This window comes from Strix aluco, chromosome 1 (genome assembly GCF_031877795.1).
Source record: "Strix aluco isolate bStrAlu1 chromosome 1, bStrAlu1.hap1, whole genome shotgun sequence".
NCBI classification, from domain to species: Eukaryota; Metazoa; Chordata; class Aves; order Strigiformes; family Strigidae; genus Strix; species Strix aluco.
This window is the reverse complement of record NC_133931.1, coordinates 153,151,459-153,169,244: the sequence shown is the minus strand read 5'-3', so window position 1 is coordinate 153,169,244 and position 17,786 is coordinate 153,151,459. Positions and strand designations below refer to the sequence as shown.

General features: G+C 39.2%; 1 protein-coding gene across 8 annotated transcripts in view; it reads right to left on the bottom strand.

Annotated features, from left to right (window-relative positions):
* The window catches only part of TRAK1 (trafficking kinesin protein 1), a 138,770-nt gene that overhangs the window by 102,857 nt on the left and 18,127 nt on the right, over positions 1–17,786 (bottom strand). For 5 of the 8 annotated variants that reach the window (XM_074840846.1, XM_074840903.1, XM_074840873.1 and 2 more), the window contains exon 2: positions 7,547–7,699. The exons of 2 other annotated variants lie outside the window; for them this stretch is intronic. In XM_074840846.1, coding sequence (XP_074696947.1) covers positions 7,547–7,632 — 86 coding nt within the window. In that variant the 5' untranslated portion in view covers positions 7,633–7,699. Of the gene's footprint in view, positions 1–3,822; positions 3,841–7,546; positions 7,700–17,786 lie in introns of those variants that run through there. One more of the 8 variants, XM_074840895.1, reaches the window with a different exon arrangement.

The window sequence follows — 17,786 nt, the reverse complement described above, 5'->3', positions numbered from 1 at the left end:
CATGTAGCACAGAGATGTCAGCCACCATACAACAGTCTCAGCAGGACCAACATCCATCAGTCAAAATGAAGAAAGATGACACTCATCATGAACCCATATTGACTGGCCAGAGAAAAGACAGACAAACATTTCTAAAGTTATTTTCAACTGAGAGAAAAGGGAAAAAAGAAAGTTCTTCCATATCAGGTAGATGACACTACCCCGGTACAAAGAGATAGTACGGTAGAACATACAAAACCTCACAATAAATAGTAGGAAGAGAGATGGCTGATCGTTCACTTCGGCAAGGCTGCAAACCCTCAACTGCATGGAATGTTACTTTATGAAACACTGCAGCAACTGACACAGCTTACCTTACCTTATCTTTGGTGTCCCCACAGTAATGAAATGCACATCACTGAAATGTTTCTGCTATGTGGCAGCACTCCCAGGTATGTCATTTAGAGAAGCCTCAAACAGCTTTCAATTCTATTTTAAATTCTCTACCTGCAGATTTTATTTGCAAAAATAAGCATGAAAGTGAAGAAAAACACACTCACTCAGTCATGCATGTGGAGACTGAAACACTGGGGATGACCTTTGACTTTAGCACTAAAACAAAACACACATTAAAAATAAGAAGAGGTTGGAAGGGAGGAAGGGGAAAGCACAGCAATGTATTTAGGGGAGTCTCATTAGCTATTCTGCTACTATGGAAAAACAGCAGCTTTCCTGTTCCAAGTTCATAATGCAGTACATAAACATGTAAACTGATGGGCCCTCTTATACTTTGTGCTATTTTTCTACCTTGGCTTTTTGTGTAATAGTTCTCTGAATAAAATAGATAAAATTGAAGCTCACAAGTTTTTTTTAAATATCAAATTTTAATATTTAAAAAGCTGCCTGTAGCTGAGTATCATGGTCAAATTAAAGGTTCCACAATGCATAACAACTTCCTTTTTCAGTGGCAATGCTGTTTGCATCACCCTTCCCTGGTTACTAGGCAATCAGAAAAAAGCCTGGCATATAAGCAAATGCAGTGTACAACCCCCACTTCATCCTAACTGTCTCAGGTCAGAGCCTTTCCACTAATACATAGTGAAGAGAAGCACCTCTCAGATTCACTCAAGTTAAAAGGTGTCAGTTTGTCGAGATCCAGGCAGCCTTTGAACATTATCACAGTGAAAAAGGAAGTTTCCACCCATGCAATTCTACCGATTTTCCCTGAATAACACAGATTATTTCTAGCCTAAGCACAAGCTAACAAGCCTGAGAAATGGGCCTTTTCTTTGCAAGTTACCATGAAATAACAACTTAGTCAAAAATAGACAAAATGGTTGGGAATGAAAGGTACCTTTTTTCCTCATTCCCATTCCAGACCATTGGCATCTCCCTTTTGCAGCTCTCCATCAGGACTCTGTCCCTCAGTGACTCTAAGAGTCTAACCAGACTGCTAAAAATAACTTCTCAACTACAAGACATGTACATTATCAGCGACAAACATTTCTGCAGACCTAATAACAGCCCCACAGCTCAGTCTGATGACATGAGAGACTGAAGAGAGACTAAAGCATAGTTTGTTGAGTTTGGGACTGCATGCCCATCACAGACAGAACGCATATTTTTTCCCCAGGTGATAAGATACTTTACGGGCAACCTCAAAAAATTGTATTGAAAAATGTCGTCTTTTGCATTACAAGCAACACTGACTGTATAATCTGAATATGCTAGAAACACACTGATAATCTGAAGTACACTTAAAATGTGTATTAGTTCGTAATTCAGGAGTCTTCCATGATTGTTTCTCCAGAGGTCTTTATAAACAACATGTAATAATGTATGTGACATTCTACAGGGAAGCACAACCCTCTCAAAACTCAAAGTTATTTTTCTCACTATAGAACAGTAATAAAACAGAGGGATTAAAAGCGATGCCCAGGTCACTTTTGTATGGACACCTGTGTTGTGGGCTCTGCTGTTTCATTGCATGCTGTGATCACTACAGAAAAAGTGCACGTGAGATCCTCCATTACCCAAAGTTCGGAGCTACAGAATTAAAGGCCAGTTAGAGTTTCAAAAAGGTATGCAAGGCATGTTTCCATCAAACCTTGAGAAGCAAGAACAATTTTGATAGCACTTCATGAAATGAAAGAGTGCTTTAACACCAAAAATACCCTGTTGCTTATTCTCCTTTCTGTCTCTAGAACCAAGTTCTCTAGTTTAACAGCAAGAATTTAGTCGAATAAGGGATTGGTGTAGTGTTCAAAAAAGTTGTACATAAAAACATTTGGTTTGCATTTTGGGAGGCAGTTACAACAAAATCTAGTTCCAATACAAATGAATCATAGAGATTGAGGCTGTGTTTCACATAGAAGTTCACTCAAAAACTTGGGGTGGTTGTCTCTTGTCAGTAGCAAAGCAATACAACATTGTTCAATAAAGACAAAATAGAAATATTTCCCTCTTACTCCCTTCAAAAAGCTACTTTTATGCTAACCAATAGATTCTAATTACTTGTAAATTATGGTAAATGCAAATGTAACAAAGACATGACAAGAAGTAGGTTATCTTCAGAGATTGCATAAGGTGGTATTTTGCACTGTATCACTATGCTTAAGTGCCATCCAAATTTTTCAAGACGTCTTAAAATTAAAAAAAAAAAATCATCCTGACTCACAATATCTCTTTGAGATTGTTTTTAATTCAAGAAGAACTTGCCATCTCTCAGAAGGACAGAGAAAGAGTTAGGAAGACTCTGAAAGTTCATAAACAAAACTGTCCTCCCTGTATAGACCACAAACTTCTGCAACTTACTCAAAATGAATGGAACAGAGTTCTGGCGTCATTACAGCAAAAACTCTGCAACCCACCACAAAGAGCCTTGGTCTGACTCTTACTCCCAACCTTATTCTATATGGTTCATAGAAGTTAGCTTTGTTCACAGAAGATTTAAGTGGTGAAACATTCACCATCAACTTAAAAAGTTTTTAAACATGAAGGTGTCCTATATACTCTGTTTCTGTTTTTGTAAGGATGTTGAGGTATTTTAATTCTTCACATGGAAGACGACAGTAGCTGTCATAATGATACCTCCCAAACTGAATCTCTGGTTATGAAGTTATAGATCCGTAAGTACGGTTACATGTCAAACTGTGACTGCATTAAGGGCTGTAATTTTAAGAAGTCTGGGAGTGATATCAACAACACCTACTCCAGACTTTGAACACATGCTTCAGAAGCATTTTTTCTGGTACAGATAAAATCCCCAGCTGCTTCCAGACCAACAGTATGATTTCACCCCAAATAAATCCCTGCGCAGGGTTGAAGTGATACTTGAAAACACCATATTTTTAAAGCAAAGATTTAGAGTGTGGGTGAGTTTTTTTTCCTAAGCTTAATGCAGATTTTAGCAAAGCAGAACTTTCCATGACTACTGTAAACATCGAGGGAATCCATTCATCCATTTGTTCTTCCCATGACACTTTCATCAGAGGGCAAGTCACATTAGTTACACTATGACCTTCCTATCGATGTTATGTAAATGACCACACCAGAAACAAGTTTTTTGAACCAAGTTAAAAATTCCTGTGCTGTTCATGTAATAGCTATAATTTAAAGTTACAGTATTGGGAAACATATAAGTAAACTAGTGCTTAACTTAAAAAAAAATAAAAAGGAAAAAGAGTAGAAATTTGCATTTGCATCTTTAAGAGGCAGAAAAGAGCTAAGAATTTGCCTGATCTAAAGATTCTGCCATTTCAAGGTAAACACTCAAACCCAAGTTTGCTTTGTTTTACACTGGAAGGAGGGCACCAAGAGGGTGATGCATCTCAATTAGCTTACCTGTTTTCTTCGAGAGACAAGCATTCCCTACCACATTTGTTGTCTGTCGCACCACTTTGAGGACTTCCCTTATGGGAAGAAAAAGGAAAAGCCACGTTCAAAAGTCACCAAAACTTCTCAGCAAGCAGAAGGATATCCTGACCAGAGCCACTACTTGTTTCACCTTCCCAGTCAGATGACCAGGAGCAGTACCAAACAAATTTACTGAAGACTCCACTGAAAAGTGGCTAAACCAGAACAAGTGCCAGTATCTGAAGGTGGATTCTCCTTCACTCTCCCTGGTACAGTCAGGTGTAGTTGTGCAGTAACAGTTGCCAATGTACTGCATTTCCTGAGAATAAAGAGTGGGGTTAAGGGACAGAAGCAAACAATCTAGCCAGGAACAAATAAAAATAAGCTCAAGGTCTCTTATATCAATACATGTCTAAATTAGAGTTTCCACATGATATCTGAGCTATCTATATTAAGCCACTCAGGCCAGTCTTCCACTAAATTAAGCTCGAGTGGCTTAAAGTTCACATGATTTTTAGAGTGTAACTAGGCAGCTATTCCTTCTGCATCTCCTGTATTGAAAGTTTGTTAGCTACATTTTTCAACTTCAGTTCCAGCTCTCTGATGAAACCTTACATGTGTGAAGTCAAATGACATCAAGAAGCACATTTCATCTTTTAGAGAAAAAGGCTTTCAGAATGAGGTGAGATCAAAGGGAACAGTTGATGAGGAAATAGTTTCAGTATTTAAAAATCTAACAACATGGAAACCACAAGGTGAAATACACTCCTATCAGTTCTAATCCTCAGGTTTTCCCAGTAATACCTGTACAGTCCCATTATGATTTGAAAGCAAGCTGTACTGCTCTAAAAGGCCATATATCCACCTCAGTCTTTAATTTCATATTTGAAGTGAGTTGTCTCAGAATAATTCCAACTAAAATCCTAATTAGGAAGGCTAGTAAATGTATTATAAATTAGTCCCAATACTTTCAGTTCAGTTTGAAGACTTAATTAAAATTAAGTTACTCTGTCTTCTTGCTAGTCTGTAAGTTTTAGTACACACCTGCCCTTTACTTTTACGCAAGCTCTCTTCACACACGTAGAACCAGACTGCTCACTGAACAAGACCTCCCAACTACAGGGCAGTTTCTAACAGCACCTTTAACATAAATTTCCTCTGCCTCCAACTTTTCTTCTTAGTATCTGTGTTAATGCCATGTTTTGGGACACAGTTCACCAGAAAGAAACAAAACTGATTTCCATTGCAGGCCATGCCATAGCAGTACATACTACATTAAACAGCAACACCTGGGATACACAAACAGGCAGGAGGTGGGGTTTGAGAAGAAATAAAAGTCTGTTGAAAGTATTTCTGATTTTTACAGGTTCCTTCAAAAAGACTTTCTCCACAAGAACTGAAAATTGCTCAAAACTTGTGCAAGGCAGGTGTTCCTCTGTGTTTTAGAGATAAATTTAAAAAGTGGAGACAAATTCTGAGCCACTCTGTGATGAATCTAAGTGCCCCTCTGGAAGTAGACAATGGAAAGAAACAAGAAGCGTGGGTAAGTTAAGTGAACAGGGAGAACACCAACTCTCTGTATTCACTGCACCTTTCTGTTCTTTATCAGGGGGTGAAACAGGAATTTATAAGAGGAAAAAGTAAGCCATACGAAAATGAACAAGAAAAATCCATCAGATGTATTTCACCCAAGAACACTTTAGATTTTTTAGTCTAATCCCTATGGACAAGGGCTCCTACTAGAATTTAAGTGCCCTCTGGCTGCAGTGTAATCCTACCTGAAGTAGTGGGGACAGAGAAGGAAGAGAGTAAAAAGAGCTAACAAGAAGGGTATTCTTTCTGCCTGATATGAACTCCATCTCTGTCCAACTACAATTACACTCCCATAATTTGCAAAGTCATGTTACAGATGCTAACAACTCTACAAAAACATTTAATTTCCCTCCCTTTGCCTTCCTACAACAGTCTAAAAACAACTGTAGCACTGAGATTTTTGAGTGTGTTAAGGATTTTAGGTATTGCAGGTAGTGCCAGTCCAAAGCATTTTCATAAAGTTTTAAAATGTAAAGCTTTTTATTAAGAAATGTCAGCTTCCTTCAAGTCAGTCAATCACAGAGCAAGGAACAGTTATTACGGGCCTTGTTCCAAAGTTCCCAATGATGGAAAGGCCCTTTAAACTATTTTGGCTCAGAGATGAAATAACTTTTGTAACAAAGAGCATGTGACAAATAAAGCTAATCTTGATTTCTTGTTTTAACTTGATTAGAAGCAGTGAATTTTTTACAAATTCACTAAGCGTACTCATTCTTCTAACAGAGTTCAGACACAGCCAAGTTGTGGAGTAGTAAAAAAAAAAAAATGAGTAAATTAGAAAAAGAATTAGTGAATTATAAAGAGTTGTTCCACATTGGATTATAGCATTGTAGATTTTTATATTAAACTTCACTGGTAAGCAAACAAATTCACAGTAACAATGTTGGGGGGGGAATCTAAAATAGCTTTCTTGCCTTCCAGCCACCAGAACACAAGAACGTAACTCTCCAACAGCAATCTAATATTTCAAAGCCATCAAGATTTTAAAAATTATTTTTTAAAAAAATCTATGAATAAAATAGTTCATTCCATCCAAAATTCATGCATTAATTTTTAACCATTTTGCTTTTTTCTGTTTTAAAGTTTTTGTTTCAAATTTAAATACAGATAAGAAAAGCAAACTCAAACCACATCCACAAAATGAGCTTAATAAAATGACAACATCCCCAGCACAAGTTGTCTTCTGTTTCAAAGGAAACACTCATGTCTAAGCTCCTTATGTTGTAGGAATTTCCATTTTAACAACAGAATGAAGTCCAGGATACCAGTTAAGACAGGCATCACTAATAGCATACCTTCAGTAAATAAGCTTAAAGTTACCAAAGTATCTATCAGCATATACAAAGATTGAGACACATAGCATATAAACATGTTTCCTGCCTCTGATGCTCCAGGATCACCAGTAGAAATCAGTGACAAATGAACTGTCCTATGCATATAGGACAATATGAGTATCCCAAATAACTGCGATTTCTTTGCAGTCGAACGCCTGCAAAACTGCAAGTAATCCCATTTGCATCGATTTGCCTGCTCCCACCACAACACTTGTTTAACAATAGTATCACGACTTAATATACCTGATGCCCAGTTTCATCTGTAACCTTAAAAATATTAGCTATTTGAGATTCCTTCTGGTTTATTCTCAAAATCTTATGGTGGCAGTATTTTAAATAACGTGGCAGTTTAGACTAACTTTAGACCTTGAGGCAGGGAGGGAGAAAGCGGCCACAGTAAGCAGTGATCCTTGACCCATTCAAGCACAGGACACTGTCGATGCCCTACTTTTGCACATCAAAGCGTAAGTCTTTTCCCCTATCCCACCAGAACAAAACCTGCGTCTGACAACACAACAGCAGCTCAGCATTATTTGAGAAAGAGGCCAGGCAGCGTTATGCAGTGCAATAGTTGAAAAACAGCATTCAACTAAACTGCAGAGTAAGGGAAACCAAAAAGTACTAAAGCAGCATTTGCCATGTTCCCTTCCTTTGTCTGAGTTAATTTAAAACATGGCTAGCAATGTCTCAGCACACACACTACATGCATACTACATTCAAAGCTAAGCTCTAAGAGAGACAAACAGTACTGGGGGATTACAGCTCCGCAGCAGCCATTGTTGTACCTGGTTTTCAACTCTTTTCTCTCTTGATCATCTGCATAGCATTCCTCCTTTCTTGAGCCTCCTTTTCCTCTCCAGAATTTCACCATTTGGCTAGCAGGCTCGCTTAAAGCGTCGCTTCTATTTGCGTTTCCCCCACATGAACAGTTCTTGATGCTGTAAGGTCATTTGAATGCAATTGTAACTTTGGCTCACGCACAAGTTTCCTCGCCCTCTCTTGGCAGAGCAGTTACACAAACTACCAAACTAAGTCAGAAAGAAAGGGTTAGACTATAGACTAATCCTCTCTTCAGTCTGCTTCATTAAAACTTTGATCTTTCAAGTGCATCTTACAATATCTACGTTCTTAACCATGTCCAAAATTTTTAAGCTTGAACAGACTACTGTACGCAAACATTCTCTGGACAGAACAGATGTTAGCAAACCTTTTCCTCTTAAACATCACATAGAAAGCATAAACAGGGAAGTGTATACCATCATGAAAACACTACAAAATGTTTCCAGAGTCTTCACAAAAGTAGTAAGATTTATCTATAGAGCAAAATACAGCAGTACTTTAAAGCTGCATACATTTCAATTATTAAAGCTTTCTGCTGCAAGTCTTGAAACACTGATGAGAGAACAGAGCTACAACCTCATCTGGCAATCACACAAGTACTCCCACAAATTAAACCCCATTTTGCTGAAATTATCATCCAAAGGAAAGCCAGTTGTGAACTTTGCCCTACTCAAATGGCATTTTTATATAGTGCATGAGCTGTCACCTCAACAAACTTCTGAGCTTTAAGAATTCGGAAATTATAATTCCTCAAGAAAACCATTGAGCAATTTCCTTTCTTAATTTCTCCTCCAAGACAGAGCACAACAGTTCTTCTCAAACAGCCTCCTGTCCCCTCACATTCAGGACAAGTTTGCAATTGCAGTCCCCTCTCCTCCCAGTAGCAATTCTCTTTGTGGACTGATCCAACTCTCAGTGTCAAAACATAGGCTGTGTAAACATTGTCTTCCAAAGATGAGTCCACACCAGTGACAAACTTTTGAATCTCTGTAAATATGAAATGCAACTCCCTCCCTGCAAAACCTCTTCACAAAACAGATGCTCCTTCAGACAAAATAAAGGATAATGCAATTTTAAGCATTTCTCCTCTGATCTTATTAGAAGTTACCTTCCCGCTCACGTCTAACTACAATTGAACTTCTTAAAAATCTAGGAAATTATTCAAAAGGCTCACACCTACATCAATGATTATCTACAGTGCTTCCTATCACATCAAGCTTTTGGATGCCCAACTCTAATCAAGAGAAGATTCTTCATTTTGGACTGCCTTCTTACTGTATGAATCCTTTACACTCATGCATGTTTTCAGAGTGATTTGCATTCAATCATCTCATCATTCTTCAGTTCAAGACTGAGCATAACCGTATGCCTAGATAATGTCCAGTCTTTAAGATACATAAACCGTCATTTACTTTATCAGTGAAGCTGCATATTCCCAGCGCCTTTCACTGTTTTCCTGCTTCACAACAGTCCTGACTCATACAGTTTCAGCATATTAAAGTGCAAGAACTGTTAGGAGTATCAGGCTGTGATTACCGAAGACTGCAATTCACCATATGGTGAATGGTGGATTTGATGAGGTGATTTACATTTGCAAATGTAATTCTATTCCCATGTGCACTTCTATACTTCAACTTAAACCTGAACACAAGCACCTGCAAGAGGAGAAATTAAATTTGAGCCTGATAGTGAAGTAACAAGATTTAAATAATAACCAATGAAAATATTTCACGTAGAACTTTTCACTGAGAAAAATGTAGTACCTGTCCTATTTCAAATAAGACATCTTCCCATCCCCAAGTTATTTATACTGCTTAGTTCCACTGTTAGGGAGATAATTTTTTTCCAGTCCTATGGAACTTTAAAAGCCAGAGATACAGAAAAATAATTTTAGCAAAACAAAAGTTTCTCTTTCTTCCCCAAGAGTACAAAAAAGAAATAGGAAAGAAATAGAGCAATATGCAAATTCAGCACTTTAGTGGTCAGGGAAGAGAATAAAATACTCTTTTAAATGTTGAAATTGCAGTGAAAAAAATGTTTCTTTCACCAACATGCAGAACTAAGGGAAAGATTTCCTGTTCATACCCTTTGCGTTCAAGTTGGGATTTCCACAGATGTTTCCCTGAAATCACAGCAGATAAAGTATCTTGTGAAAATCCATTTTTTGTTTTCATTCATTTTTCAGTTACAAAACTTACTTTTTCTGAGAACTAAGAATTTTTCAACCAACATTTTTCTTTTAGGTTTCCCAGTGAGTCCATGTAATTGCCATCTGTCTTGCCCATGCATCTTCAGCAGCAGGAAGATTTGCTGACGCTACAATCAAGCATGAGCTGAGAGTAAGATAATTTATCCTTTGCCAGACCGCGTCACTGTTAAATATCCAGGGAGATAAATTATGATTTAATTCTACAACTGACTGGCTACTAAACATTGTATAGATTTGCTTACGTTTATTATTTGGCAAAGTTTATTCTGAAACGTAAGTCATTACTTTCTATGCAACTGTGGATGTGAATCACCAAATCAGTACACCTCAGACCTTCAAGGCATTCTACTCCATTCCAATTTAAATAATTGATTTGTTGTTAAGTAAAGGAATCATCAACTATTCATCTAATTTTCATAGAGGAAAAGTAGTTTCTGTCAAGACACTGGGTTAAGCAGTACCTGGGTAAACTCTTACTGAATGATCACCTTTTTCTATAAAAATTTACAAAAACAAAAGGCATGTATAAATCCTAAAGCACATTTTACTCAAGATACTTGCAGTACATGCAGTGAGATTAAATTCTCACAGAAGTGCAATCACCTCTGCTCCTAAAGGACAGGAAGACAAAAAGATAACAACAAAAGGAAGAACAGCAAATGACAGATTTGGACACCTGGGCATTACCCCAGATTTTGCAAAATATAAACATAGGACTTTTATAATTAACAAGAAAAGAGTTATTTGGTGCTATTTACACACAGATTTTTATTAAGAATCACCTTGCTGATACTATACAACCTCCGAATCCTCAAGGCATTAACTAGGTATCTCCTGACTACCCATAAAACATTATGCCATCACATAGGAACAGTCCAGTGCTGCATGACCTACATGGCCATCTACTCACACTGGATATCCTCAAGACTGTCTGCTTTGTGGTAGTGCTGCAGAGGCATTTAAAGAAACTCGAGTCTACTGTCTGGCACATCTATTCTTTGAGACTTCATTTGCTATGGGAAGAAAACCCTAACCAACCAAAAAAAAATACTCTCAAAATAAACCTACATGCAAAGCACAAAATTTAATTCATTTCCTTTACCTGAAACATATTTCAACTCAATATTTCTAAACTATTTTGATAAGTTTATAGTTTTCACTACCATCTTAGCTTGGTGGTGAGGAAGGAAAAGATCATTGTCTTTAAAGATAATCTAAAGAGAATCTGTGCTAATAATTAGTGTTGTTCTACTAATGCAAAGCAACAAAAGTTTGTCCTTTTAGCAGTAGTAACTGCTATTAGACACAGTGGGTGTAAAGATCCCAACTGAAGTGCTGGGCCAAGAAAGTTTATAGAGAAAACTGTGGATCATTTTTCCAGTAAAGAATATCCCCTACACCACCCTTTCACACCCACACAAACAAGTATGTGTTCAATCTAAAATCCTTCCCCTGCAGCTTCTCTGAAAACACTGTACGTAGGCAGGATAAATTATTATTCAGAACTAGAACATTTGGAATGTGTCTCAGCTTTTCAGATACCCAGGCAGAGTCATTAAACAGCAGACTGCTCTCTGAGCAAATGGGACAGAGTAATAGACTGTCTTTAATATTAAAAGTATAAAGTAAGTTATATGGTTACTGTAAGAAAGCTATAAGCCACAATAGAGACAAAGTTAGAATTAATTTAGAAAGATTTAAGATCTTGCAAAAACAGGACAGAGCTCTGTAACCCAGGAACTGTTTCAACTTCTCTCATCTAATGCACATTTGTGGTCTAGTATGAAAAAAAAAGTTAAAAGCAATTCAACCTCAGAAATAAGAATGAAACAAAAGCAGCTTGTTCCCCAAATAGTCCTTTTCTGCCCTGGCAATCCTACACCATGAAAAACCAAAACCAAAACAACCACCACCCCCACAAAACACACAGGCCTTTTACCAATCTGCATAATACAGACAGAAAAAACCCTGGGGGCAGAAGTAAAAAGCAGTAGATTACAAAACATCACTCCATGCCTAAGTTTTGTGTGGAATCCCAGTGGCAGTACCCATCACACCTCCATCAACAGGTTACACAAAAAGGTCACACAGCTGAATTCACCTGTTCCACACACCAGCAGGCAAAGTTTTACTGAGGACTAAAACAAATCACACAAAGAAACCCTGAAGTCTCCTCCCCACCTCTGTCATCTTTGTGTACTCACTACACACGGTCCAAACACTACACAAGACACTAGTAGCTGCAAGTGTGTCTCCACACGACACCTCAAGAAAACAAGTGGTTTCCAGTTTGAATCAACCATTGTGGCTCATTCTTCATATTTAAAGATGGACAGGACAAGTTCTTCCTTACTCCAGAACGTGCAAGTTTTCTTCCTTTGAGTTATATCAAACAATTCATGCTTAGGTTTTACAACACAGACCAGCATGATCAAAGCAGTAAGTTTACATTGAAAGGGTTCCTTACTGTCCTGGTTTGAGTGAGTGGCAGGGTTTCTGGTAGCAGGGGAGTGGGCTACAGTGGTGGCCCCTGTGAGAAGCTTCTCAAAGCTCCCCTGGCTCCAAGTCGGACCCACCTTTGCACCATGGCTGAGCCAATTAGTGACGGCAGCTGTGCCTCTGCAGTAACATATTTAAGAAGGGGAATCGGGGATGAGGAGCTGGAGTTGTGAGGAGGACTTGCAAGGAGACCATCTGTGCGAACGCCGAGGTCAGTGAAAGAAAGGAGAATGGGGGGCAGCTATGCCAGAGCAGAGCCCCCCTGTATCCCATGGTGAGACGGCAGGGCCACCCCCCCATCCACAGGGGTCTGTGATGAAGCAGATACTGATTTGCAGCCTGTGGGGGGTCCCACACCAAGCCAGGTGACTGCACCCGAAGAAGGCTGGGATCCCATGGGAAGGCGGCCCTGCTGTTGCAGTTCAGCACTGGGAGGGTTGCAACAGGCAGGGGTGACCCACACGCCCATGGGAGTGACTCATGTCGGAGCTGGTTTGTGGAGGACTGTCTCCTGTGAGAGGGGGACTGCACTGGAACAGGGGAGGAATGCCAGAAGTTCCCCCCTCCCCGAGGTGGAAGAAGCAGCAGGACTGACTGCACCCCCCATTCCCTGCCCCCTGTGCTGCTGGAGGGGAAGAGGTAGAGATATTGGGAGCAAATCTGATCCCAGGAATCAGGGAGGGATGGGGGAAGGTGTTTTCAAGATGTGGTAATGCTTCTCACAGTCCTACTCTGTCTGTTAAGTGTTGTTAGTGTCATTAAAAATTAAATTTTACAGGCTTTTTTTTCTTCCCCTAAAGAGTCTGGTTTTTGCCTGTGCCTTATAGGATGAGATCATCCCTCCTTGTCCTTATCTCAATTTCCCAGGCCTCTTGCTTCCCTCCTTCCCACCGCTGGGGGGGAAGGGGGAGCGAGTGGCTGCATGATGCTCGGTTGCCCTCTGAACATTAATGTGAAAGGACAGATGTAGAAGACAAGCAGTGATGCTTACTCAGTGTATCTGAATGAAAATGGCTCTTAAAGAGGAAAGAAGTAAACTTTAATGATTATTTGTTCGAGAATTCCGCATACATTTGACAGACATACAGAGGCACCCATGCCAGGGACCTGTCAGGACTGGCTGAATAACAGAGATCACAGCCGGGTACAGCTGGCCTGTGGTAACAGGCAGCAGCTGCAGAAGGTTGCATCAGACATTCGGTACATCTGCCTCTACCCATGCAGGAGCCTGCTGCTCCAGATGGAAAACAGGTACTAAGGACTATATGACTTTTTTCTGAAATCAGTTTAAAGACAGACAGACAGATGGCACAAACTGAATAGATTGTCAGCTGGTTTTAAATAAGAATTGGCTTGGTGTCATCCTGATTATGCTAAAAGCCCCCAAAACAGTGTCAGGAGGTTGCCAGTACAAAAGCAGACAGCATACAAGTGCTATCCCTCCCTCAGGCCCAAATTCCCTCTCCCTCCAAATCTGTTAAATACTGCTTGTAGCTATTAAAACCAAAATATTTCAGAATAGACATCAAATTAAAAACTAAGGTAAGTATTCAATATTTATGTTTTCACCCATAATTCCATGAAAAATTAAGATAAGTGTGCTTTTGGGGGCAGATAACTTACAGGAGCACTCAGTTGCTACTTGTATTTTAACATCACTGAAGATAATTCCAACAGGCTCCTGTATACCTCCAGGCAGCATAACCCTTTGTTCAGCTTGCATCTGCCAATCCAGAACACTAAACTGATCTCTTCATTTTTCAGATGTCACCACATAACCATCCGGACCATAGGACTGAGTTTATGTAGCAGTCAAGTCAGCCAAGGGTCCAATTCTGCCCTCAGTTAGTGTCTAGTAATTCCAGTTGGTACAGCTGTGCTACTTTGGATTTACACAACAGTAACAGTATAATGCAGAAGAATATGAACCTGAAAACTACAAACTAAAAGACAATTTCAATTAATGTTTTGACTGCTTAAATTTAAACTTTTTTGGTTGGTTGGGACTCATAAACACAAAGTCCCCACCAAGTAGCCCTATCAGTGAAGCAAGCTAAGCTAAATTACTTAAGCAATCCTATCTAACCATGCATACCCACAGAACATCTAACCTCTCCATCTGACAGCCCAGTGTTGTATTCAGATATGGCACCGTTTAATTATGAACTGGATTGCTAGAAGAGAATAGGACAGTTAACTTACTGCTGTTTAATGAGCACACCCTTGTTAGTTGTGAATACATTCACTGTACTCATTAAATCAGGAGACACTGGAGTTCTGAATACATCATTAAAAGGATCCAGGAATGCTGCTGCTTTGTTCAGCATGACTACATGCTCTGCCTGACAGTTGGAAAATGAGCAAGAAAAGTAAGCCTCTTCCTGTTGGGCCAGTAGATCTAATTTTAAGTTAGGAGGAGGGAGAGAGAGAGAGAGATCTGCTTCTTCTGAGCTTCACTTATTTAGAACACGAGTAAGTTTCTCTTTTTACTGATGACTTGAAGCAATAACATGCTCAGTACTGTTAAGACAGCAACAAAAATAAGCGTCAAGCTTGGGAGATGGGGGGGTTATTTAAAATTTTAAAAAAATTAAAAAATAAAAATAAATATCACAGCCCATCCTCAATATCTGCTCCCAAGGAGCAGGAGTGTGCCCTAATCTATCAACCTGTTAATCAGCAAAATGAACCTTCATAAAACAAATACACACATACACCTAACACGGCAGTTCCCACACTATTTAGAATATATTGATTAAGGCTGAAGAGGGAGTGAAAGTGGCTTGTAGGCTCCTGTACTTTCTCACAGAAGAGATTTAGAACATATGTTCAGTGAGAGGATGAGATTTTCATCTGTCAAGGGCTGATCCATCACAAAGATACACACCCACGTGAGAATCTGTACGTCTAAAGCATTCTATAGTCACAGACAAATTAAAACGTAACTGGCAACTGTTTAGCTTGAACCAATTGCATAGAAGTGTTTTCTGCCGAAAGAGGTATGTGAACCAGCATCACGGATGGCATCACTGGAGTTGCAGAGAATCCTGGAAGGTAAGTTTAACGAACACAACTGCTTCCTCTAGCCATCCTCAAAAAGGGAAAATGCATTTCTGAAACATGTTTATAACAAATCTTCTCCTCCCTCCCACATCAAGCACAGAGAATTGGACAGGTTGCTAAAGTTCAGAATCTGGCAGGGAGGGGAGCTGACTGGGGCTTAATACTCTCAGTGCAGGACTCAACCACTCTAATCCATACAATTATTTTCCAGTTAGAAAGTTGTTGATATTGTAAGAAGCTATATAAATACTGGATTCTAGTCAAAGAAGGACTGCCACCTATGAAGGCAAGCATATACCACAAGCACATTTACCACAGTCTCCTCTCATCATGCAGACACAACAGTTTATCTCTTACCTGGGAAAAACATGTTCTAACCAGTCATATGTTAGCACATTAGAACTTTGCTTGCTCCAAGCCTTCAGACAAGCCCCTGGAACTCATCATGATCTCAATTTTCTCAGTTTTGCCAACAAAATAATTTTCAGGAAAAAATCCTTCTGATTAAGCAGTCAGGCTTAATGCATCACACCATGACTAATCCTCTTAAATCTTCTCTGGGTCCTGCACTGTAATCTCAGTAACACAGGAGACACTGTTCTTTTCATTAGGAGCTATGTGACTCTGTGGACTGTCAATCTTGTTCAAATAGCAATTGATTCCTCATTGCTTTCAAGCTGAGTAACCAACACCCAGGCTTCAGTGCAGACCAGCTTGCTTTGGGTGCAGTCATACAGCAGGACTCTCAAATGACTAGATATAAGCTGTAAAACAGCACCCACCCACATGAACCACCAAAGACTTCTGGGGTCACATCCCACGGCTCTCTGCACTGCAGTAAATGGAGGCACTTCGTTCTTTTACACCATGTTGTGAGAACAGCCTGAAGAACTGTCTGGGTCTCCAATGGTTTAAACCACCACCATTACTAGAAAGTAGAAAGGTTAACAGTTTGGGGGTGGGGAGATCAAAAGAGGGAATCACATTCAGACTAGATGTAGAGACGTATCTCTTGCCAGAAATATGCACCTACAAGTGAATCCTAGCACTTGATTAAAATCCCAGTTTGCTGACCTGAAAAAAACCAACACCTTTACATCACCAACGTTTTTTTTCAGTGTCAGATAAAACTATGCAAAGAATGAGTATTCAGATTTTCTGATTAATTGTATGGTCTCTACCTGTAACGTCCAGAAGGGAACATGCACTGACAAAATGCATGGTAAAAGCATGAGCCCCCCAACAAGAACTGCATGTTAAATCATTTATTTTGGGTACTGTTCTCTTTAATCATACTAAAAAGCTCTGTATGAGAGTGCTGTCTGATTAGAGTCAGGAAGCTAAGAGATGGACATACAAAAATAAAAACTTGTGTTGCATTTTCTTCCCTTTGTGCTTAACACAGGGCAACTTGTGCAGCATCTCAGCTGGTTTAGCTCAAAAAACACCACACACTTTAATGAGAGAAAGGAAAAGATGATGCACAGGGAATTGTTTAAACATTCGTTGTTCTGCCTAGCAACAACATGCTTATATGGTTAAAAAACCCGTAACACAAGAAATACAGAGACATATTTGTTACCTATTATAAATAGTTCACATTCTTCAGCTCCTTATGTACCTTTGGTTTGCCATTTAGTGAGTCTTGCATCTTCCTGGTAGATACCTCCCTTTTGCATTTTGTACAACACAGATCATAATAGAAGTCCACAGAATACTAAGCAGCTTGTGATTTGTATTTTGAGGATATTTAAGCTGGTTAACTGACTTCCAGAGGGGACACAAACTACACATTCAAGACAAGACACACATACTTTTTTCTTATTACAACAAAAAGAAAGAAAAAACCATGCTTTTCTCTGTGCTATATACTATATCACCATAACATCATAAGCAGTAGTTCTGTTCATAGATTTTAATCACCGCATTATTAATACCTCTTTTCTCTGTATTACATCTCATGTCTCATCACATACATTCAGAATCTTTACAGGAACAGCTTTACATTATATACATACGCAACACGTAATACAACAATGGCCCAGTCTAAATAGCAGTGTCAAAGAAAATAGAAAACAAATACATGAATGGCAGAACATGAGCACCCACGGACTTGGGTCCTGGCTGGCCCCCCAAGTACTACTTTCCAAGCAAAACACTTTTTTCATTCTTCTGCTTAAAATATTTCAAACTGGCTTTTGATACATGCAAGTTTATGAACATAAAGTATCTTGTCCAGTTGCATGGGAGGAAAAAAAAATAAATGTTTGTTGCATGGAAAAACAATTTGTCAGAAGTTTGTTATTCCATGTACTCCACTGCACCATATGCGGGGGCTGGAAGAGAGCCTAAGAACATCTGCCACAGACTTTAAAACCCCTAATAATAGCACAGCTGGTGTCCCCAGTCTAATG